General features: G+C 41.1%; 2 protein-coding genes and 1 pseudogene across 4 annotated transcripts in view; 1 reads left to right on the forward strand and 2 right to left on the reverse strand.

The window, feature by feature from the left end:
* DDX4 (DEAD-box helicase 4) overlaps positions 1-10673 on the reverse strand; it is a gene marked incomplete at both ends in the record, with an annotated part of 51664 nt that extends 40991 nt beyond the window's left edge. Inside the window, 3 exons of one of the 2 annotated variants that reach the window (XM_080933826.1) lie at positions 1072-1149; positions 3890-3950; positions 10602-10673. In XM_080933826.1, the coding sequence (XP_080789952.1) occupies positions 1072-1149; positions 3890-3950; positions 10602-10673 (211 nt within the window). The remainder of the gene's footprint in view (positions 1-1071; positions 1150-3889; positions 3951-10601) is intronic. The other variant, XM_080933827.1, reaches the window with a different exon arrangement.
* A 5077-nt stretch (positions 10674-15750) lies between these two features.
* On the reverse strand, positions 15751-19457 carry LOC308433646 (glyceraldehyde-3-phosphate dehydrogenase-like; annotated as a pseudogene). Its single transcript has 3 exons — positions 19362-19457; positions 17718-18337; positions 15751-16188 (listed from the first exon to the last, which is right to left on the reverse strand). The product of its transcript is annotated as a glyceraldehyde-3-phosphate dehydrogenase-like (transcript).
* A 1452-nt stretch (positions 19458-20909) lies between these two features.
* SLC38A9 (solute carrier family 38 member 9) overlaps positions 20910-25867 on the forward strand; it is a 69463-nt gene continuing 64505 nt past the window's right edge. Inside the window, exon 1 of the mRNA XM_080933564.1 lies at positions 20910-20996. The gene's annotated coding sequence lies outside the window, so the exon portion shown is untranslated. The remainder of the gene's footprint in view (positions 20997-25867) is intronic.

A 25867-nucleotide genomic window follows, 5' to 3' on the forward strand; every position in this document is an offset into this window, starting at 1 on the left:
TTGCTGTATAGTAAAACATAGTATAAAATGTTTTCAGCACTTTGGGGAAATGAAAGTATTTTGCTCTGTAACTACTAAACCCAATTGTTTGTAGTTTTCTGTTAGTTTGTGTGTTTGTTTAGACAGAATTTTACATCCAGCCTTGGATGGCCTTAAACTCAAAATCCTCCTACCAAGAGCCGGAATTACAATACACATGACAAGTTTTGACAGCTTAAAATATAATTTTAAAACCCAATATTCTGGAGTTAGAGGCAGAAAGACAGGAATTTTAAGGCCAGCCTCAGCTATACAGCAGATTTGAGGCCAGGCTGAGCTACAAGAGACACTGTCTCAAAAATAAGTAAATAACTTGTTAAACTTACTACTTATGAGCTAACAGAAGTATCTCCCATACTGCTTGTTGTTAACAAAGGAAGGTAAACACTCAACAAGGCCCTAACTTCCAAAGGTTTTATAACATTGTTATCATATCAATTCCTAGAAACAATTTGAAATTAAGCAGCAGCTGATCTGCAGGACCAACCTATCTCTCTAGTCCACGTAACTATGTCTTATAAGACCAGGGAAGTAAACAACACAAAGTACTTGGGAATACCTGGCACAGGCCTCCAATGACATCACTTAGGAGGCCGTGGAAGGAGGACCACAAGTTCAATACTTGTCTATACTGTACCATCCTGTGTTCAAGGTCAGCATGAGTTTTATTATATAGAGTTTAAAGCTACCTGGGCATGTCTGTCTGTTTCTCTGCTCCACACTCCCAACGCCCCTGACATTAAATAAAAATTAACTTGCCAGGCAGTGGTGGTACATGCCTTTAATCCCAGCATTCAGGAGGCAGAGTCAGGTGAATCTCTGGGAATTCAAGGCCAGATTAGTTCTACAGAGCAAGTTATAGGACAGCCAGAACTACACCAAGAAACCGTCTCAAAAAAAAAAAAAAAATCAAAAAACACAAAAAAATTAACTCATTATACCAACAGTACCTACCATCCACTGAGTTATAGAAGACTTAGCATCTATGCCATTATTCAACAGTTCAGATGTTTAAAGAAAGATGGCACTTACCTCTGTTTCCTAAATTTCTTCCAGAAGGAAATCCACTTCTCATGAAATGATCTCTTCCAGAAGGTCCATCTTCCATTTCTAAAGCCAATAAATAACATTTCAAACCAAGTCAAATAAAAATATGTATCCAAATATACAAATTTAAAGCCTTTTCAATGTGCCACACATATAACAGAGAAATTGTATTTACCAACAACAAAAGTGTCAAATCCAAGCTACTTGAGAGGCTGAGTTGTAGAAGAGTGACAAAACCATGAACAGTCTGAGCTACAACATAAGTTCAAGGCCAGCTAGGTATTGAGAGAGATAAATTCTCAAAACAAAATTAAATCTCAGAGTTAAAACAAGGCTAGGAATATATCTCTGTGGTATCATATCTTGCTTAGGATGCATGGGGCCCTAGGTTCCATCTCTAGTTAAGAAGAAAATTGATAACAAAGAGCCTAACTAAAAAATGAGTTGTGTTTGTAAGTAGCTCTTTAGAACAATATCCTATGTTCTAATATCTTCTACAAAGACCTGTCCATCAGCCTAGAGATGGTTCCAGCCACCATGTGCTGGGCCCTCCTGTACCAACTAGCAATAAAGAAAATGCCACAAACATGGTTCCAGACAGTGTGATCAACGTAATTCTTCAGTGGAGGATCTCTATTCTAAGTGACTCTAGGTTGTGTCAAGTTAATGATAAAAACTAACCAGGACACAATAATTAAAAGCAAGAGACACCATAATAGGATTCCCTTTCTGGGAAAATGAAATCAGATCAAGTATAACTTTAACGGAATGAAAAGCTATAGAAAGTAAGGACAAATAGGCAAAGACAAACAAGTCTGTCTCCACAACAACAAAAATATGTAAATATGCATCCATAAAATACAAATGGAATTTGATACAATTATGTCAGAATTAGAGAGAAATCTAAAAAAGAATCAGTCATTGTCAGTGGATGGCAAAACCCAGAGGCCAAGATTTTGAGTAATTTTGTGATAATTTAGTTCCTTCTTAGTTTTTTAAATTTTTGACAATTATGTAGGTATCCGTTTTGGTTTACATTGACTTGACTAGATATGCCGCAGTAAGAAAATAACTTTCTAGGTCCAAAAGCTACATTTACAATCATAAAATAGGACCAACACAATGGGTTAGTAATGGTACTTGCACCAAGCCTGACAACCTAAGTGTCAGTTCCAGAACCACATAGTGGAACCTGACTTCTGTAAGCTGCCCCTCCTCTCCACTCCTGTGCTGCAGCATGCATGCCCCCACCCAAAACACACACAGTAAGTCTAATACTCAAATTAGTTTTTTGAAAGTAATTTTCTGGTGCCAAAAAAATTCATGCTCTTAATGGTATGACATGTCTGGCCTACTTCATTCCATTACTGAAATTATCTTTTATTGATACTTCAAAGCACCAGGTTTCTGCTGGTTACATTTTCAAGAAGTACACTTTTACACACTTGTCGTTTTTTATGTTTAAAAGGCTTTAGCATTCATATGGAAGAAGCAAAATGAGCTTTGTACTAGTTTCAGGCAGGCTCTTGAGACTCTGGTTATATACTGAAGCAATGCATTTCCATTTTTATGAAAGAAGTTCTCCTTGACAATAGCAAAGGTTTCTATGAACTTTTGTCAGAGGATTTACCCTGACCTGTAAACAGCCACAGACATTACATTTGCTTTAACCATGTCAGCTGAGTCTCAAACTCCCCTCACAGTCTACAAGTTACCTGGGCAGTTGGTATTTTATTTGTTTGGTTTTGTTTTCTTAAGCCAGGTTCAGTTCCATTAACTATGCTTTAACCTCATTCTCTAATTTTAGTGGGAGAAATTATAAACTGAATGTGCCCACAGGCCTTGCATATGACTTCCTTAAAATGAGCAGTTTTTCAAATGCATAGACAGCAACTTAACTCACTGGAAGTACAGTAGTCTGGTTGCCAGGGGCTGAGAACAGGAGGCGCCAAGAGCTATTATTTTAATAGGAACAGAATTTCAGTTTGCAAAGATGAGAAAAAAGTCTCAGGGTAGATAGTAGACCCAACTTCACAAAAATGCCACAGCATATGCACACAGCATACACACACCTTATGCACACAGTAATAAAAATATTAATGAAGTGAAGATGGTCATTATTATGTACATTTTACCAAAATAAAAAAATCTTTCACTGCACAGTAGCAATCACATTTGAGCCTGTTTCAGGCTTCAACAAAACAAAATACTGCCATTGTTTAATTTCTTAGCCCAACTCCTACCTCTCCTACCATGTTAGCATATACATTAATTCTATAGAGTATAGGTAGTACATATGCAGGGTGGGGTAGCCCAAATGAAAAATTGTAGAGAGAAGGGAGTTAGGAGCAGAATAGGCTGAAACTTTATTTTGAATTTATCTCTCATTCTCTTGGAAACCTCAGTAAATTAGTTTTCTGGTGCAAAAAAAAATTCATCTTCTTAATGGTATGACATGTCTGGCTTCGTCCATTGTTTGGGGGCAGTCATCATGATTGGAACCTGCTTTAATAATCTCAGCATCTATCCTGTTTCCTTGGAAAAGGAGACCTGACAATGCTTTAGCAACCTGAAGCCAAATATATAACCTTTAGGTTGGAGAGGTTTTGCAGCAACTCACTAAATTAAATAATACAGTGTATAACATTGTTTCTTCTTTAACTACAAGTTACCCTATTCTAAAATATCCAAATTAGAATGAATCCTCATCAGAAATTTAAAAGCACACTGTGTCTATAGTCTACTTAAGTATTATATAAAACTCTTAACCTAAAAAGAAAAGCCATCTTGCCTTAACACATACCTGATGATGAAGCTGAAGTCCTGTTAAAAGTGTCTCCATTTGCTCCAGAAGAATATTTATCCTGTAAGAAAGCATGCCAGGTTTGCTACTCTGAATAATAAAAACATGTCATCTATTTCACAAACAGAAACTTACAGAATCCCTTCCTTTTCATGAGAATCTAAGACCCTCGGTGCTTGAAATCATTAGCATATAATCATTCATATAGTTGTGTTCTCTCTCTCTCTCTCTCTCTCTCTCTCTCTCTCTCTCTCTCCCTCTGCCTCACTCCTTCCTCCCCATCTCTAATACACATAAAATATATGATATACCTATTGTAGGGTTTATGATTTTGGTACAATAAGAGAATAATAAATACAATTATGGCACTATAGTGTTAAGACCTTACTGACCTTTATTCCTCTGTATGACAGTATCTAATGCTGTTTACATGAGCTGAAGCCAGGTGGATGGCAGAAACATTGTAAAATCAAGCTAATAGTGACCTTCTGACAATACATCAGGAGAATCAACTCATCTAGGTGACTGTGGGCCACAAGCCTATAATGTCAGACAGCTAGTGTATACACAGATACACTAGACAGATGGATGACTTGCTTTCTGGGCAAGACAAAGGGAGATAACAGGTTTTAACATGCCACCCAGAATGACATGAAAAAATATTTAAAACATCATCTATTTACTTCTGAAATTTCCCACTTAATATTTTTATACCACAGTTGGCAACTTGTAACTGAAACCATGGAAATCAAAACTGCAGACAAAGAGACTACTGTATGAGTTCATAAGAGAGATTATTGTGAAACTGCATGCAAAACAACAGTGAACAGTGAGGGTTTCTAGGTCAACAGATGCATCCTCATTAGTTATTCCAACATGTAGTAACCTAATTTGTACATGTAACATAAATTTATCACTTAAAATTAATAAAATACAGCCACAGGACAAATCTGGTAGGCCACCCATTTCTATAAACAATTTTATAATATAGCAATTCATTAATATATGAATATATCAACAGATGTAACAGCTAAGCTGTGGCTGAGACTAAAACTTACAAAATCTAAATCATTCGAAGACTAGTACTTTACATAAAATGTTTGCTGACTCATACTGACAAGTGTAACCTGTTATTAAGTAAATAAAGCAAAGACAATATACAATAGTGTTTGCAGAGCTCAGTGTTTCACAGTACACTTACCAATGCTACAGAGTAAGTAGAACACGGGACAAAATTATCAGAAGAGAGGCTCAGAGTAAAGACACTTATGTTAAAAATGTTCACTGTGACAAGGAATGACTAACACTCAGGAAGACGATGAGACTGAGGCCAGCTACATAGGACAACTATTTCAAAATGTTTTCTAAAGTACTACCATTGTAAATAATTTAACCAAAGTAAGTTAATATGTTTGCACTTGTTAGGGGACAGTTTCCTGAATTCCATCGTGCTGGAAGGATCAAAACTGAGTTCATGTTCCCAGGCCCCAGAACTCAACTCCTATCTTGCGTCTTTAGATGCTTATTTGTCTGTTCACCAGGAAAGGATGTGAGGGGAAGATGCTGCTCTCCTGTCAGCTAACTGAGGAGCACACACTGTAAGTGTGCAGCTTGCCCACTCCTTTGTTCCATATCATTCTAAACTTCCAGGCCAGAGTCCAGGAGAGGACCTGGCTGCAAAAGCGGAATCAAGGACCCTGAAACCAGGTGGCCTGAATAAAGACCCAGTCACCAAGGTTAACTTCCTTGCTTAACACTTGTATCAAAATATGATTGGTCTATGTAACAGCCTACCCTGATCCCTTTACTTTGTGTTCCCATCATGTAGAAATGTGCAATCTCCCTTCAGGAACACAGTTCAGATCCTGAACTAACGGCCTCCCTGCACACACAGAAAATAAAGCTTTCATTTTAAGATTCTGTCTCTGAAGTGAGTTTTCTCAGCTTCCATCCTGAACCCAACTTTAAAGAATACTCAGTTATGCACTGAAAACTATATGGATTTTGGGGCTGTTTTTCAAATCCAATGATGTGGTGAATAACCAGCTACTGGGTCAGAATATTCATAGTTAATTTCAATTAAACTTGAGGGAGCAGTAGTTAAAGATTGTCTTCAATGATCTCAAAGACTCACTGTTCCTGTTTCTAGTCTTAAAAACAAACTACTATCGATGCATGTATATTACTGTGGCAGGACTATACTAGCCAACATACTTCAAAGATTCCATTTTTGTTACAAAATCAGTAACTAAATACTAAGTTAACTTTGGAACTTTCCAGTTTTTCTCAGTTTCTGTTATGACAATGTGAGTAATTTTTCTCACTTCTAGCACCTATAATGTCCTCCCCTCATTAATCCACTCCTTTATTTCTTGTGTAAACTTCCTCTTAATAAAAACTTTCAGACTATAGCTCTGAAATTCATGTATATGAAAAGAAAACAAATAGTTTAAAAATGAAATAACCTAAACTTATATAGATATTACAGACAAATACTACATTACACAGTCACAGTCTTCCTTCAGGTAAGTAAGTTCCTTTAATTAAGTGCTGAGCTGGAAAGAGTGCTCCCATGGTGGTTAACCTCAGCTAAAACTTTTCTAAAATTTCTCTCACAAAAGACACTAAGCAACTTTAAAAACTTTTATGTAGCTCAGAAACCATCCAATTATTTTCCAAAGTTCTTAATAAGAGCAAAAACACAACAGTGTCACTAAAATTCCCTGGAAAACTGCTATAATAAAACAGCCCAAATTTATTGCTACCAGATACCAAAACAAGAATGATCCAACCAGCCCTATCAATAGACAGGATACTAGCAGTGAAACAGAGTAAAAATCCTACTGGTTCAATGTGTCTAAACAAATAAATAATAAATGGTAATGGTACATTCCTGCACTAGAAAACTGAACATTTTATTAATGATGCCTCAAGCTATGAAACTTAATATTCACATATGTTTAACTTACAAATTCCAAGACAATCTATGAAAATAGGTACATGTTTACAATAGGTAAAAATGACTGCAGATTTAGGATATCCATTGTACTATTCTAATCCATCCATGTTTTAAGTTTGATTTTTTAATATATTTTAAAGGAAAATGCTTTAACCCTTCTCATTAGTTTACTTTGCTTCCCTAGTCTCTCCGGCGGTTGCCCATCTCTCTGCCTTACTTAGAACATTATCCACAGCTGCTGCCTCCCTAGTTTCCTTCAAGCTATGCCCAGTTCAGCTTCTACTCACCTCTGATCTAAACTGTTTTTTAAAACTGTATTCTTTTCTCATACATCCCTTCTGGAATTTGTAGTGCTTTTTTGATGTTGTTATTGCTTGAGAATTTCATGTATGCATATAATGTGAATTGATCAAATCCCGTCCCCATCCCCTGCCCTTCAATTCCTGCTCTATCCTCACACCACTACTGCTTTTCCCTCCCGACCTTGTGTGACTTTTACAAATCTCCTGAGCATTTATAACACTAAGTCTACTTACTGAGCGTAGCCAGCATGACAAGTAGTCTCTCAGGGGCTGCATCCCTAGGGAAATAAAAGACTCTCCCTCCCCTAAGAGCCATCAATTGCCAACAGCTTCCTACCTAGCAGTGAGTCTCTGTTCCATATATGCTGTTAACCCTTGGAATTAATTATTTGAAAGAGGATCATAACAAATATAATTAAAAATTCTGACATAGAATTATCCTAGATTATCCAGATTATTAAAAAACTTAATTTGTCATCCTGGTGTCATTAAGAAAGAAGTAGTGGGAGAACACACACACACACACACACACACACACACACACACACACACGAGGGGACACATACACAGAGGTGGCAGCGGTTGGAGGGGACACAGACAAACCAATGATTGTCTACATGCAACAGATACTAAAAGCTGCAAAGATTCTCTAAGAAGCTCCAAAGGAAGGACAGACGTGCAGATACCCTCATCTCTTAACTTCTGGCTTCGAGGATAATGACAAGAAAACTTACATTGTTTTACATTGCCCAGTGTATGATGATTTGTTACAGCAGCTATTTCAAACTAATATACCTGCCTTCCTAATGCCCTAATGTTATTTGTGCCCTCCTGGGATCTTTGATCCTGATGTCCCGCTGAGACTGCTTCAATGCTTCAGTTCACCAGTCAGAACCACCTCAACATAACAGACTCATGCTTCTCTATTTTTATGGTTCTCCTTATCATGCAGTTAGTGGGTTCTCAAATGTGCTCATTCTGTCTCCTAGAATACAATGTCTTTGATAGAAAGTATTCTATTATGTCCAACACTATTTATAGCACACAGGATTAAGTAAAAATATGTTAAATCACAGGTCATGTTACTTATTTACTTTTAGAACACCTAGCTACAAATCATTTGTAGTCTTAAGCCACTCAAACACATCAATATGGCAACTTCAAATATTTAACCCACAAAAATTCTCTCTGTATCTACAAATAACTTTGGATGAATATATTTCCATTTTCCTGCATTCTGTTAACTCTGAGGTGCCATCTACTGTTTTCTTATCTCATCAACTGTTACTGCTACTACTGCATCATAAAATTAAATTTATGGAGAGATTAATTCAACTTGTTCTCACTTAATTTCAGAAGCTTTTTTCATCCTAAAATGTACCAAAAAGACAAACAGGCCTTACACAGAAATGATTAGCATTTAGAATTTCTCCCAGTTAACAAAAAACACCAGTTCACAGCAATCAAACTGAGTATCTGATACATTCATTTCAATAAGCCAACAAAGTACAAATGTGACTTCTGAACTACACTACTAAGCAGTTTGTCATAACTCACACATTTTATTCTATCCTTAGGTGGCAATATTCACTTCCAAATCTAGATTTGGGACATACTAAGAGCTATCAGAATGCTACCCTAATATTTCTAAGCATATAAGCATATATTATTATTATATCTTAAAGAATTCTCATTAAAATTCCGATCACAGATACTGTTTAAGATGGCATTCACACAACACTATATCAAAAACACTATTAAATTCAAAATGGAAATGGAAATTCAGTGAGATCAAATAGTGTCTTAAAATCCTGAATAAAAGGCCAGATTTTCCCCCCATAAAAATGGTATTTATCCTTAGCCTTTGTGTGCACTTTTTACTCAAGCAAGTTCAACAGTCCATGAACAATATCATGTTCACTCAAGTCAACAAGCCAAGCCACTAATGGTAATAACCAACAATAGGGTCAAATTTGACGATAAATATAAGAAACTTATTACAAACTGGCTCCAAACAATGATATTAAATCATGAGGTGCAATTTAATATTCTCAATGTCAAGATACTTGGCTATGTTGCTGCAAAGTACAGAGATTCCAAAAAGTTACATTTCAAAAGGCTAACAACCTGCTGATTTGATAGCCCATGCCCATAATACCTGCATTTAGAGATTATAGGGAGGGAGAGAAGAGAAATAGAGGGAGAGGGAGAGAATGGAAAGAAAAGGAGGAAGGTAAGGAATCAGGGTGGGAAATTTACCACTCAACTTCAGAAACCCAGTGCAAAAAAATATACACAACACACTCCAGTGTGTAACAAAAAAAAAAAAAAAAAATCAAAGAAAAGTCAGACAGATCCTTTACAAAGTCTGAGTAGAACAGAGTCTGCATCAGTGAGTTAAATTTTTATAATATAAATCTATTAAAAACTAGAAGGAACAATTCCAAATTAAACAAACTGTAGATACAAATGATAATATAAAAATAAAAAGCTATCACCCAAGGAAAATCACATATTGAAGTACACACTTTTGACAAAATACTGTAAAAATATTTTAATACATTCCTAATTAGTGAAATTAAAAAGTCAAAATTGTTACAAGTATCACTAAAACTATGTTTTTTTTTTTTGAAAAAATACTAAAAATATAACGAGAGAGCAAGACTTTTAGGTAATTTGTCTTTCTCCCAAAAGATGTTATTTTTATGATGCAAACAAAACTATTAAAAGATAACATATATTAAAGGTGCCAGACCTCAAAAAAGTTCCAAGCAAAGAAGTATTATACAGTCAGATTATTTGAGGTATTTGAATTTAAACCTCTCATATCAATCAACTCCAATTAAATTTAAAAAAAAAAAACCTGAGTGTTTTATGTCTGTATAAAATAGGCACTTCCACAAGAACATCACTTAGAATCAGGACTGACATAAACATATAATGGAAATTCGGAATGTGAGGAAACTTCGGAAAAAAACGGTATCTTATAAAGTACATTCTATTAAAACAGGGAACCCCAAAGCTCCTTCTTGAGTTATAATTTTAACTCCCCATTCAGAAAATCTAATCTAGTATTTTATAGTCTAATATATTATCGCTGAGCTTCACACGTATTATTACTTTTCATAATTCTAAGTACCACCCAAAATCAAATCATTACTTTCAATTTTTTTCTAAACACAAGTTATCTGTCAAGTTTTCAAACACAACTGTACAAACTTGTGTTCACCTGTAAGCCCTAAATCATTAAGATTTGAATTACATTGGTAGTACTACAGCTTTTTCTTGTTATTCAATTGAAGCTTAGCCTGCCTGTCTCATTTCCCATAAAACAGTTAAAATCACATGCAGATAAACACTGAAATAGGCTATAAAAATTCAGAACTTCCTGTTTACTAACTGATATAAAAATCCACAACTTTTAGTAACTCTATACTGTCAGTCTTATTACCTTCTCAAATACAGGAACATAGGAGGACACATGAGGTTTGAGGATTTCTGCCTCCCAATCTTCATCTCCCATGATAGCTTCCTTTTTAAAAAAAACAGAGAAGAAAGAGTACTTTTGGCCACGAACACATCAGAATTGTTATCTTTCAAGTATGGGGCTGTGGTGTAGGTCAAAGATAGTAAATGAAGCACTAGACAACCGGGGTTGAGCACCACCACAAAATTATAAATAATCTTTTGGTCCTTCCACACCAGTTGCAACTACTCAACTATCTTCCCCAAAAGCCCTTAGCTTCTTCCCTACGGGGGATCTTCACAGCCAGCGTTTTTTCTCTCACAGGCTAGGTCAATCATTCAAGCAATCACCGCGTTCCCAGGGGTGCCAATTTGCCCAAAAATCTAGTTTGTTCTCCCTGAATGGATTCCCAAATGGTTAGCTGTGGATGAGGTGGACGGGTAGTTTCTGAGATAAGATACGAAGTGTGCCCCGTTGCGTCCCCTCAATGGTAGACAGGATGTTGAGGCCTTGGGAGACTGGAAGGGGAAAATGTTCACTCGGCGCCCCATTCCTTCGATGAAGGATCCAGAGCTTCCCAGAGGAGGGGCGCTCACCACTAACACCGTTTCTTCTGAGAAATGGCCGCCCAGGCGCTGAGCAGAAGGTTCCCTGGGCCTCCCTCCCCGGCAGGCCTCAAGTCTTCACACCCGCTCCACTCAGCATGGAGATGCGGGGCGGGGCGGGAAGGCCCTAGGGGCCGACCTCAAGCCCCAGGCGGGCCCACGAGAGCAGCCTCGGGCCTGCGTGCCCCCGGGAGGCCACCGGGCCAGGTCAGGGCGTCCTGGGCCGGGGTCGGAAGCAAGAGGAAGGCCACCAGCCCACTCACCTCTCAGCTCCTGGCTCCCTGGGATCCTCCCGGCCCGCCGACGCCGCTTAAACGGCTGCACGTGCGGACGCTGGGACGCACACTGCGTCCGGGGCGCGGGGCCGGACAACAAATAGCACCAGGCGACCGGGCCCGCCAGCCAATCAGCGGCCGCGGCGCGCGGCTTCCCGCCCCCTGGACGGCCTGTGCGTTCTCTGCCTTGGATGAGGCCGAGGCAGCCACAGAGAGGCCTCTTGGCTCGGGTTAGGCCTGTGTGAGTGGGCTCGGGCCTGCCACCCACGGCATCCTGTGTCTCTCCTGGGGGTCCCGGAGGACTCATCAGTTCCTTTGTACTCATACAAAAGTTAAAAAAATAAAACATACACATACATACATACATACATACATACATACATACATACATACATGTACATCTAGGACTCTGGGAGGCAGAGGCAGGAGGATCTCTGAGTTGAGGCCAGCATGCACTACAGAGCAAATTCCAGAATAGTCAGGGCTACAGAGAGAAACCCTGTCTTGAAAAAACCAGAGCAGGTAAAATCTTAGAGCCATTCAAATGTTTTCTCTCCCAGCCCTTCAGGTTTCCTCTTGACCTCCCAAAGTGCCCGGCTTAGCTGTTGTGAGTCTAAATGTCTGAACTGCTCTCTTTGTATCTGAGCAATCCACTTCCCTCCACTCCTCAACTTAAAAAGGCAAGGATAAAACTCCATCTTGGAGTTGTCAAGAAAGCCAGTCTGTAGGAAGAAAACAGAAGAGAAGAAGAAATGGCTTGTTTGCCAAGGCCTGGATTTGTGATATACCTGTTTACATCCAGAGGGCACTGGCTGTAGGACCGACCCCCTTTCGGGGACCCCCACTCGAGTCTCAGGACACAGGGTTACCCAATGAAACACGAGAGACCTTCTTGCTGCAAAAGCACGAGGTAGTTTAATGACGGAGCTCCGGGCCGATACATATCTCACACAGGAGACAGAGGCATCAACCCTGAACTCAATTAGGAGGACATATTTATAGGGAAAATTACATAAGCAGTTAGCAATAAGCACATAATAATTTTATTGGTTTATTCAAATTGGCACTCTCTGTCTGCTTTTGGATATGATTTAACTCTAGACCACTCTGTTTTGGGGCACACTGACCTTCATACTAGTTTTTCTCAGGATTGCAAGGCCAGCCCAGACCTTATCAAGTCTAGCCGGTCTGGGTTTGGGCCATTTCTTTAAACAAGTTATTTTGTTTTTAGCCTTGAAGCATACTTGTCCTCAAAGCAGGGTCAGTGGGGCCAACTTGAAATTTTAACTCTTTCACTGGCCAGCTCAGCATTGAAAGCACTCATGAACTAGATATTCACACTCACGTTGTTTGCCCCTCTCCTTTCAGAAGGAAAATTCCTTCAGTGTTTTTCCTAGCGCCTGCTAAAGGGATAACAATCAAATATGTATAAAGCATGATTCTTGTTTTTATTTTTACTTCTATAGAGTTCCTTTCTCTGAATCTTCGAAGAAGTTCTATATACCTCAGTCAGGAACTTAAAGATGAGGATTCCAGCTCAAGCTTGCTTTAAACTTTTCATTTCAGCACCAAAAACTTATTAGCATTTATCTAGTGAGTACTATAGTCACCCAGGCTATTAAGGTAATTGCTTTTAAACGTCTCATTTAACAAAGGCCGAATCACAATATATTTTAATGGAACTGTGATTTAAAATGTGGACAAACTTCCTAAAATGGACATATTTTTAAACACATATTCTTTGCTGTGCACTTTCTTTTCCCTGCTCTCAGCTGTGCATGTGAGCTCTTAGCCTGCTGCCTCAGCTGCCATGATTCCCTGCTATGGTGGAGTCTTACCCCTCTGAAAACACAAGCCAGCACTGATTCCTTCTTCCATGAGTCAAGTTTTGGTCACTGTATTTTAATCACACAACAGAAAAGTAGCTAGTGCAGTACCCTTCTGAACATCCACCAACACTGGTTACTATCTGGACAGTTTTTGTCATTTTATTTAGACTGTCAGATGAGGTCATAGTTCCTTAAACATCCTTGGTGTTTATTGATGTACAATGTCACTAAAAGGATTAGGTATTTGTTCTGCTCTTCATAATCTAGCTTGTTTTGGTTTTGTTTGTTTTCAGAAATTAAAGCCTGCGTGCTTATTTTTTCAGCCTATAATCACTAGATGGCACCAAAATTCTAGTTACCCGTGGCAATGCTAGAAGGCAATCAGAGCTTAGGTTTAGCCTAAATCATCAGCTGGTGAGTTTTTCCAGACTTGATTAGGGAGCTTTTTATAAAGGGTGGTTTATCCACACACATTGTGATTCGAATGCCACAGTGCTGAGCCACAGATGGGGCCAGAGCTGGCAGTAAGACAAACTGGGACAAGTCCATCACGCTACAGAGCATAACTGTGCCAGAAGTCCAGGTCTTGAGCTCCGTCTGTAATACTGGCCCAGTGCAGTTGTACTGATGTAGGTCGGGAGTGAGTGGTAGCAATGGTCCCTCAGGGAGTAGTAGTAAGGCTGGCGTTGAGCTGTAAGGCAGTCTTTGCTTTACCATCCACTAGGTGGAGTTTTTGCTTTCCATTCTAAAAGCTACAGTTGTCAGGAAGATTCCCATCTGCAATCTTGGCCATTCATCTCAGGTCCAGCAGCTGCAGCTACAGGGCCACAGGATGCAGAGTTCCATCCAGATTGAGATCACTGTGGTAAGTTCATACTGCTTCAAGTCTGTGGTCAGGATTTAATTCCTCCCCCATCCCCAAAGTGGAGGGAGGAAGTATCATCCATGAAGCATAGAATTATGGGAGGGGCAATGCAGGCCCTGACAAATTTTCAATGTGTCTTTTCCAGTTATACTAAAGTCAGAACACTATGGGGAGTTTTTTCACCTTACTTCTTTAGCTCTTTTGAAGGTAGTGTAGTGTATGAAAATCTGTCAGGGGTGTCATTATGACCTGATGTGGTTATCTACAAATGTGTTGGGCCTTACCTACAACTATCGTGGGATGCAGGATACCCTAGGGCCTTAGGTTAAACACACCAGTTAATCAATAGAAATGTAACTGGCGCATGATCTTAACTATCTGCCTCCTTAAAGAGGACAACATTTAAACGCACTGCAAAGACTGTGTATCCTAAGGCAAAGACCTCCAAGACCCATGGGCTGCCTGATGTATCACAGTGGGAAATACAAAATACTGCATGTAGATAGAGGCTTGATTTCAAAACTCAACTCTAGCTTTGATCAAACTTTTAGGTTTAACTCCAAGTTCATGGCAAATAGAAGAAACAGAAGATGTTATGTTTCAGCACAGATGCTGAGTCCACAAAATATAAAATGTAGGAACTGTTACTAGAAAAAAAAATTTTATCTCAGGAGATAAAACAAGAAATTGAGCCAGGCATGGTGGCTCATGTCCGTAATCTAGCACTTAGTAGGCAGAAGTAGGCAGTTCTCTATGAGTTTGAGACCAGTCTGGTCTACAAAGCATGTTCTAGGCCAGTCAAGAGTTACATAGCGAGAACCTATGTCAAAAACAAACAAAAAAAAAAACTTATTTTGAGTGTGAGTGAAGGAAGGCTTTTTTATGTGGGAGCATGTGTGTATGTTTATATGCATGGAAGCCTTGAGCAATCTCAGGTTTCCTCCTTAGGAGCTATCCATCTTATTTTCTGACACAAGGTCTCTCATTGATCGGGAGATTGTACAAGCTGACTAGCCTGGTCAGTCAGTGGTCCCTTGTGATCCCTGTTTCGTATCTACAGCATTGGGATTACAAGATTGTGCCGTCATGAGTCTGGAATTTTTCGTATTATATGGTTTTTGGGGATTAAATTCAAGTCTGTGTGCTTTTGGGGGAAGTACTTTACCAACTGAGAATTATCTCCACGGCTTCAGGAAATGTATTAACTAACTAGATACTAAACAGTGTTATGTGAATATTAATGTTTTAGATACAATGATTGGAGGCTATAACTTTTTAAAGTAGTCTTTATATTTTAGAAATACAAATATGTAGTTATAGAGGACATGAGACTTGGTTCTGTATCAATTTGGGGGGGTGCAGTGAGACTTTATTGATGGCATATAAGAGATTAGGTAGGACTCCCTAGGCCCCTCTTATTATTATCGGGGTCTGGGATGAAATTGTGAGGGAGATGCTCAGTGTTGGGGGCTAAGCTGAGATGGGACTCCTTAGCAACTGAGGGCCTCTCTCTTGCTCTCAGTGTCCTTGTTGGGGGGAGGGGTGGTGGTCCAGAGTTCCTTACTCCTTAGAAGCTATGTAGACTGTGAGGTCCACCACCCTGTTGCTGTAGCCGTATTCATTGTCATCCCAGGAAATGAGCTTCACAAAGTTGACATTGAGAGCAATGCCAGCCCCAGTACCAAAGGTGGAAGAGTGGGAGTTGCTGTTGAAGTCGCAGGAGACAACCTGGTCCTCAGTGTAGCCCAGGATGCCCTTTAGTGGGCCCTCAACTGCCTGCTTCACCACCTTCTTGATGCCATCATACTTGGCAGGCTTCTCCAAGCAGCATGTCAGATCCACAGCAGATACACTGGGGGTAAGAACACGGAAGGCAATGCCAGTGAGCTTCCCATTCAGCTCTGGGATGACCTTGCCCACAGCCTTGGCAGCACCACTGGATGTGGGGATGATGTTCTGGGCTGCCCCACGGCCATCACGCCACAGCTTTCCAGTCTTCTTTTTTTTTTTTTAAGTAATAATACTTTTAATAAAATTAACTTCTCAATAGCACGTTTAATACATTAACCCTCCCCCTTCTTAATTTCTCTGCATTGTATGCAACATCACTTTGACTTGATTATTCATGGGTCTGCTTCATTTACCACCTTTACTTTGCATTTAAAATCTTCCTGGGCGATTTGTACGAGTTCACTTGATGCCTCAAATTGTCTGACCATGATCCTACTCTACTTTCTACAGTGGAGAGACCATCTTCCCTGCCCCAGGGCTGTCTCTACCCAACCATTCCAAGCACTCACCCTCAGGTATGCTAGGGGAAATTCTCCCCATTCCCAGGTGCTACCATTTCAAAACTACTGAGGGTCCTTGGGCAAAAAGAGTAGGGGGACTTCTAGTCTCTAGATGGGGTGAGAAGAGTAAATTGGGGAAAGGGAGATGTGTTTGGGCTCTAGGGTCATGAAGTGACATGTCAATCACTGTTTGCTTAAGCTAAAGCCAAGAGGCCTCTCCCAATCCCATTGCCAGTTGGAGCTGATGCTGATGGAAGGCAAGTGCTTAAAAATGCCTATTTCTCACATGCAAAAGCCAAGCTCCTGGCTTTCTGTGGGGGAAGGTGATGTGGTCCTATGGTGATTCCTATCAGAACACAGAGGGGAGCTGGGACACAAGAGTTGCACAGAGGCCACCCAAGTTCCCTGCATACTTTTATCTCTGTTCTTGGGGGTAGAGTGAGAGAGTTCCCCCAGGCCCATAAGGACAATACTTGCACTATACTTCCTGAGGAGGAAGTCTTTCTTGGGATGTTAACTTCTCTGAGACTCCACAAAGCCAAGAATAGCAGTGTGATGCGTGTCTTATAGTCCCAGAAATTGGAGGCAGCAATAAGATGGCTGCTAGTTTAAGACCAGACTGAGCTAGAGACCCTGTGTCAAAAAATAACAAATGAACAAAACGCCCAGTACAGATGTGAAGGCAAGCAGCACTAGAGATCGAAGTGGCACTCCCACATCGCACGGGTGCTGGAGTCTGAGCAGACTCATTCATGGAATAGCTACACCTGGCTCCTGAACCCACCTGTAGCCAAGTGGACCGAGGTGACTTCAAGGACTTCCTCAGGGTGGCCTGGGAGAAGCTGCCTTGGGAGGGTTGGGCATTAGGAGTAGGGGTTTCCTAACAGAGGGCCAGGCTCTCTGGTCAGCTGCACGGAGCGTCCGATGACCAGTGTGCACCTTTGCAAAGACCCTGGGGCAGAGCCTCCTCATGTACGTGTCCACACTTAAACCTAAGGATTCTCAGAATCAACCCCAGCAGACTAGAAGCTCCCAATCTAGCAGACTAGAAGCAGCCTGCTCTAGCCCTGTCCCCATGGGTAGGGCAGCTCAGCCACTGGCCTCTATTTTTTTTTTCCCCATACTTTTATACATTCTACTGGGCTCAGGGGCCCACAATGCTACTAAACTTTAAGCTATCCGAGTATAGTCTACTAAGTAATTCTTTTCCTTTCTCTAGGATTATATGAAATAAATTCTTCTAAGTAGCAGTGATGGCATGAACTGTGGTCATGAGCCCTTCCACAATGCTAAAGTTGTCCTGGATGATCTTAGCCGGGGGCGGGGGGGGGGGCGGTGCTAAGCAGTTGGTGGTGCAGGATGCATTGCTGATAATCTTGAGAAAGTTGTCATATTTCTCATGGTTCACACTCATCACGAACATGGGGGCATCGGCAGAAAGGGTGGAGATGATGACCCTTTTGGCCTCACCCTTCAAGTGGGCCCTGGCCTTTTCCATGGTGCTGAAGATGCCAGTAGACTCCACAACATACTCAGCACCAGCATCACCCCATTTGATGTTAGCAGGATCTCGCTCCTGGAAGATGGTGATGGGCTCCCCATTGATGACAAACTTCCCATTTTCAGCCTTGACTGCCATTGAATTTGCCATGGGTAGAGTCATACTGGAACATGTAGACCTCGTAGTTGAGGTCAATGAAGGGGTCGTTGATGGCAACAGTCTCCACTTTGCCAGATCCTGAGCAGAAGGCATCCCTGGTAACCAGGCACCCAATACAGCCAAATCCATTCACACCGACCTTCACCATCTTGTCTAAGGGACAAGGCTGGCACTGCACGAGGGGATGTGGCTGTCTCTGGAACAGGGAGAAGCAGAGAGCTGATTTTTTTTGTTTTATTGAGTAATGGAAACACGGAGGCTCACCATACTTCCTACATCTGTACAGAGCTAAAATTCTCCACTAAAACAGATGAAAAAAACTAGTCATAATGAGTTAGACTACTACTGCTGCTGCTACTAGCATTTATACAGCCCAAGGATCACAAGTTCAAGGCCATCCTGGGTCACAGGGCAAGTTCTGGGTCAATGAGGGATACAAAGTGAGACCTTAACTAAAAATACAAAATTAAATAAAAATAAAAGCCAAACCATGAAAAATTGCACTCCTCTCCCTGGCTTTTTCTAGCTGCTCTTGCCTTCTGCTATGATCAAGTCATCCTGAATCTTTTCTTTAGATGCTTCCTTCTCTACCTAATCATTAAATGTTAGTATGTGTGGTATGTAGGGCATTTTCTTTATTAGCAATTGATGCAGGAGAGCTCAGCCCATTGTGGGTGGCATCATTCATGGGCTGATGGTTCTGGATGCAAGAAAACAGGCTGAGCAAGCCATGGGAAGTAAACCAGTAAGCAGCATCCCCTCCATGGCCTCTGCATCAGCTCCTGCCTCCAGGTTTCTACCCCATTTGAGTTCCTGTTCTCACTTCCTTCACTGATTAAAGCTGATACAGAGGTGTAATCCAAGTAAACCCTTAGTTCCCCAACTTGCTTTTTTTTTTTTTTTTTAGCAATACAAACCCAATCTAAGAGTGTCTTAGAATTTGTTTTCAATTGCTGATCTATCTGCATCCTGAGTAATTTTAAAATCTTATTCTATACTACATGAATGCAGTGTTAAGGATTTCTTAGTGGGAAAGCTTGTACAGTGCTATTCTGTTTATTTCTTGTTTGATCTTAGACCTTGCGCCTAGCTATAGCTATGTGTTCAAATATTTAGACAGGAACAGCCCTGGGAACCAAGAAACCACAAAACCAAGATGTTGTCCATAAGACCAAGGCAAACCCTTGGACTAAACCATCAGGAATACACTAGGCAGTTACAATTTCTTCAGAACGTCTCTTTTGGTTCCTTTGGTGCCAGTGACCTTCGCCAAGAATGTGGACTGCCAACTTCAAGGCCACCACCACCAGAAACATGGGAGTTGACCAGAGCTTTCTTACTAAATTCAACAATTTTGCTATTGTTGTTGTTGTTGTTGTAAATATCTCCCCAGCAGTTGTAAAATTCTTATTTACTTTTGCACTTTCCAACCTTGCTGTTTCTCAGACTAGAATTCAGAAAAAGTAGAAAATTTTCCCATCAGGGAGACTTAAAAAATTATGGATCATTCATTTGAAAGTATAGCCAGATGTAGCTGTAAGCCTTTTGAAATAAGAATACTATCGACAAAATAACTAATATCTCCCTCAAAAGCAACATTTGGTACTACTTGCAATTTTAAGCCCTCAGTATCAGAGTGGATATTTAGAGGAGTTTGAGAACAGAGTTTGGAAGACCTTGCTTTGAATTCCAGGTATTTTGCCACTTGAAAGTCTGTCTACCCTTGCACAACACTTGACTTTTCTTAGATTGTCTCGTTATCAGTAAAATAGGCAAAGTATGCAGTTTCAAAAAACTCTTTAAATGATAAATGTAAAATTCTTGGAATTCATTACTATTTGGTAAGTTTAGGTCTTGGGGTCTTGATCACATTGCAGCACATTGCTTTCGAATGCCAGCTTTCTTTACGGAGCCCTGGTTTAGGACACGCCACATCAGTCTTAGGGATCATACCAAGACTTCCTTACTAACATACATTGACTTTAGGTAGATTGTATGTTTATTTGCGTTGATTTGGGGAAACCTTGAGTGAAGTCAATATTTTTTGAAATTCTCTTTGAGTCTAGAGACTAATTTGTGAAGGAACTAAAACACACAAACACACACACACACACACACACACACACACACACACACACACACACCTGGCATTGGTGGCATTCATCTCTAATCCCAACTCTGGACACAGAGGCAGAAGTAGGCTCAGATCTTTGCGTTTGAAGCTAGCCTGGTCTACAGAGTGAGTTCCAGGAGAGATCGAGATGCAGAGAAACTCCGACTGGAAACACAAATCAAAAAGGGAAAAGGCAATGCACCCTAACAGTTTCCCCATCCCACCCCACTCCAGCTTCCCTCAGGATCCACAGCGTCCAAGGGCGTGACTGCAGAACATAATGTGAGCTAGGAAAGCCTGAGAAAAGTCATCAAGGACGTCAGCCATATCATCTTGTTCTCACGTGGCCGGTGATGCTGTAAAACTCAAGATGCCGCTTCTTTTTCTCTCTTCCTAGGTTGTTCGGGCGGAGAAGAGAACTCAGCCAATCAGAGGTTCATTCACCTGCTCGGCGACCCCGCCTCCAGAGCCGGAGGACGGGTTTGGTTTTGTTTTGTTTTTAGGGAGGATGGCTGGCTACTGCAGAGCCCTCTGGGAGTTGTAGTTCCAGTTGGCGGCACGTTAACAGAGGCGGCGGACTGTGTTCTCCTAGGACTCCATCCCCCACGATTCCCCGCGGCCTAAGCCCTTGCCTCTTCCTGTTTAGGGGACTATTCTCTAAGCGGCTGCCAACTGAGAGGTCTGTGAAAGGGTCTTCGCCTCCAGTTCGGCTTTTCCGAGGTAGAGGGATTGACCTGCTGAGGTAGGCACGTTCTCGCTCCTGGCCAACTCACCCTGGGACAGTCCAAGAGGGAGCCCAGGCGAGGAGGGAAGGGCTGAACTTGCAGCCAACGGGCTGTCAGCACGGAGGGGTCGTTGGGATGCCGGGAGAGCCAAGCCCCGGGCTAGGGACACTGCTCCAAAGCGGCGCAAGTCCCTCGAGTGGGTCAAGTGCGGGGAGTTCTCGGGAGCTGAGGAAGTCTGGGTCTTCTGGAGCCTGTGGGAAAAGGCAGGAAGGGTTACAGCATATGAACACCCGAAGCCGGGTGAGAGGACTGTTGGGATTGATTATTGCAGGGGTAGAGCTGTTCTTGTATGAGAAAGACCTAGAGAGGGGAATTGAGAGCGGAAGCCCCTGGTGTTCCTACCACACTGGTGGTAAGGGTGTGAATCATTTGTGCTTGTACAGGTGCAGGAGATCCAACCCAGGGCTTAGCATTGAAGTCGCTCTACCACTAAGCCACTTACTTCCCCAGCCCGTGAGTGACTGCTCTAATTGTGGGTGGCAATGGTGTGCTGGCTGTCTTGCAGTACTGGAGCTGTAAGGCAGCTAGTCCAACTGCTTTCTCCTCGCTTTACAAATCAGGAAAAGACCTACGGAATTGAAGACATCCGCTTATCACCAGTCACTTATTAGCCAACCTGTCAAAAACCTAATTGTAAGGATCCGTTGGCAGTGCCTTAGCTATTGTTGAGGTTCCTCTCTGTTTTACTATTCGGTGTCTTCAAACATAACAACGAACTGGCATGCAGAGTAACAGGCAGAGAGGTTTTTGTTTGTTCATTATTTATTTGGGGTTTTGTTATTTGTTTCAACAAAACTTTTCAGTAGGTCAAGTTGTAAATTAAAGAGAAACCTGTCTACCTTATAAACAAGTACAACCAGGTAGGCATGGGCAAACCTGTGATCCCAGGATTCAGTAGGGTAAGGCAGGTGGGCGGATGGTCTCCAGTTTAGACAAAGAAATAGTGAGACTTCAAACCTGAAACCCAGAGGCAGAGAGAGCTGGTCTCTAGAGTGCTGATCTTGCAAGCATGAAGACCAGGCATGTGGTTTTGGCTGGGTCTTTGCACCTTTGTAAAAAAAGAAAAAGAAAACCAGGGGTTATGGTGCACACAGTGACGCCCAACATTAGTGACATAGGAACAGCCAGACCTGGGGGCTTGCTGGCCACCTAGGCCCCTGGAATTGATGAGCTCTGGCCCAGTAAGAGACCCTGTCTCAAAAAGTAAGGTAGAGGGAAGACTTCAGTTTCTGGCCTCTACATGCATGTGTGCAGACACACAAACATGTACATACACATACACCACACATACCAGAAAAACTAGCCACTTCAAAATTAACAAAGATGTTACATGATCTTTAGACCTCTAAGAAAGTAAAATTTACCTTCACTTCCAGTCCTGCTCACTAGAGCTTTGAGAACAAGTTTTAGATTTCCTCCCAATATCTTTAATGTGAACCTGTTCTACACATAAAACTATTCTATTACAGTTATAATGCTGTAAATATTTTACAGGAATAAACATGGAAAGGCACTGTTGCTAATCTGAATTAAAATGAGAACAGTGTAGTGTTTTTATAAAAGATCTATATTGGCATAAAGAGGAAAAAAAATCATGAGGTTAAAATTTCCTAGCAGGCCTGCATTTTAATAATACATTTAAACTTTAGTACTTTGCTAGTAGTTTTTGGTTTGTTTGTTTGTTTGTTGTTTTTGGTTGGTTGGCTGGCTGGCTGGTTAGTTGGTTTTTTGTTGTTGTTGTTGTTGTTGTTTTGTTTATCTAAAACTCAACTTAAGAAAATCTAGTGTTGCTGGTGTGGAAGGAGAAGTTTTTTGGTGTCATAGTATTGCTTTGGTGCTTTCTAGACTGACATTGCCAGATTTTAACATTCTTTGAGGCATTAGTTAATCAGAGTAAAAAAAATGTCCCACCCCCCACCCCCTGGTGGCCTCAGAATTGTAGAATTATGGCTATTAGCTATTAACATACCAGTAAATTCTTCATAAAGAAGGAGTGTGTGTGTGTGTGTGTGTGTGTGTGTGTGTGTGTGTGTTAGCAGGCTCTAGCAGATCTATAGAGAAAAGAGATACACATACAATAACTGTATCTACCAGGCTGCCCTTTTTAAATGACAGGATTCCCTTTTTTATACTACAGAGGCATGTCAACTCTTACCAAATATCACCTGCTGATGTGTGTATTTTTCTTTTATAAAATATTATTAGAATACAGCCAGGCATTCTCTGATCATGTATGCAGGTCATATATTAACTTAGAGCCCCATCTTTAGAGACCTGAAGGAGCAGGAGTGTAATAGGTGGAGCTTTATTAGAAGCTATTCTTACAATGTTGTAATTAGATGCAAGAAGAACTGAAAGGGAACATTACCTTGGATATGTTCTCAAGGTGGTGATAGGAACTTTGTGGAAGCCAGATTGAGCCATCTAAGACCAAAGTTGTTGTTTTTCCCAGAGCTTGTCCTTATCTTGGCTTGGCTTGGCTATCTCATACCCAGCTGGAAACCCTTTCTTTCTTATCCCCAGTGATACTGTCACCATTTCAACCCTGACATTTGTTTTTAACTAACATCTTTTTTTACCCCAGTATCACATACATTCTTTAAGCCGTCAACTTCTTTTGGGGGGCCTGTCTTTGCTGGTCTCATAGAATATCTGAGATGAAGTCGTTTTTTTTTTTTTCTTGTCTCAAGTTTATTTGTAAAGACAGCACAGAACATTGGTCATTTCTAATAGTGTGTAGGTGGGTGTGTCATAGCAGTCTGTCTGTCTTCACTTTGATAGGAGCCTTCACAGGGGCCTGGGCCCCTTTGGGAGCCTGAGCTGGAGCCGAAGCCTGGGCCTTAGCTGGAGCTTTGGCCTCTGCCTTGGTTTGAACCTTGGGCTTTGGTTGGCAGAGCCTCTGATCCTCAGCCATGTAACTTCGAATCCTCTTCCCAAGCTTGGGGTGAGCGATGAAAGCCAGGTGGCTGAGTTTGCGGCTGGGGCCCTTTGGCATCTTGGGCTTGATGGCCTCCGCGCGTGCGCTCACTGCCTTTGCACTGTTGGCCTGCATCTTCTTCAGCCCTTTCTTGTATACATGCTCCTCAGGAACTTGGGTCAACCCACTTAAGAGGTTCGTATCTTTGTGACTGGGGTTTCTTGATGCCATTTCTGTGCCATTTGGGGGACTGGTTGTGTGTGGTGTGGTTCTTGGCCATGTCTGCACAGTAATCCACGGCTCCCACAGTGCCTGGGACCAGAAGAGAAAGAGGATGAAGTAATTTATAAATAACAAGTTTATATCTGACAGTTCTGAAGACTAGAGAGTCAAGGTCAGGGTGCAGTCAGTTTGGATGCTTGGTAAGGACCTGCCAGGATGTTTTCTTTTTGCTAAGTTCTCACAAAGTAAATGAGACAGAAGGCAAGGGGGGGTGATAGTTCAACCCCTACATCCCTACTAATCACATTGGTGCTTTAAGCATCTCCTAAAGGCTGCTAGGACTATAACACCGGCTCATCTCTCCAGCCTTGAGAATTACCTTCAACACACAAGCCTTGGAGGTAAACATGGCAGTACCCTGTACCAAAACTAGTGTTAAAACAATTAGGAACTCTTCATGACTTAGCTATGGGTTAAGAGTCTTGAATTTAGGGCTTTGTCTCAAAGATAAAGATTCTAGAACTGGATGTGTCTGTTTATGTTACTTTGCCTGTTTAAAACCCACCAAATTATATCATTAAGACTGCAGCAAAGAGATGTTATATGCATGCGTAGCATTTTTTGCCGTTGATAGAACATTCTGCAGTCTGACCTACAGCCTCGAACTCTTGTTCCCTTCTTGGCGTACTTCATCACATAGCAGAGCATCTCATCATTTCACTCATTTAGACCAGTGCATTTGGAACTCAGTGTTTCAGGGGAAATTGAAGTTTGAGGTAATTGATGGAAGCAACTGGAAACCCCCAAGTTCTGAACTCATTTGCTTAAAAATTATTAGCTATTTGATAAAAGAGGCGATAAGAACTTTGGACTCCTCATTTATGAGGTTTTTTTATTTAAATCAGCTTCTTTGGAATGAATCACTAGTTTTACTATGTCACAACATTTCAACACTGCTCAAAATAAATATATGCCTGGGTAGCTAATGAGCCTTTTAAGTTCCTGAATGGCTGTCATGTCTTCCCTAATACCAATCATGGTTTAGTAAGGCTGCTGACCTCAAAGAATCTTCCTAAATGTTCCCTCTTTTCCAGCTTCGTAGTATTCAATCCCTAATTAAAATATCTTCAGGAACTAAAAGGACCTACTTATCCTGAACCTGTGCACATTCTTAGTTCATTTAACGGTGCACTGTTGGTTTACACATAGGGAAGTGTAGTCACCCGCCTCTTCTACTGTTTTAGCAGATTGGTTGTTACTCTCATAGGGACCTGGTCCTTTCTCCAGTTGAGCAGTCTCTGAATGGACTTATGGTGGCTAGGGAAATACTTTCAGACAAAACAAAACAAAATGTAAACAAAAAAAAAACCAAAATAAAACATAAACAAAAAAACAAAACAAAACTTGTATCAGGAAACAGAGTCGGCTAAACTAGTTCGCCTCAAAGAAAAGTAAATGTGCTTTATTTCTAATAATGGACGCATGGACATGTAATTCCATCTCTCCTAGTTCCATGTGTTTTAGAATTCTAGGCCCATTTGCTGTGTTGGCTGTTAATGGTCTTTTATTCACAATCTAGATAATGAAGAACTGACTTCTCCAACCCCTGTGGGTCTTTCAGAGAGCTCAGGCTCTTGCTGAAGGCAGATATCAGTGGAGAAGAAGTAGCATTGGGCATCACAATGATCG

This window comes from Micromys minutus, assembly GCF_963924665.1.
Source record: "Micromys minutus genome assembly, chromosome: 20".
NCBI lineage: Eukaryota > Metazoa > Chordata > Mammalia > Rodentia > Muridae > Micromys > Micromys minutus.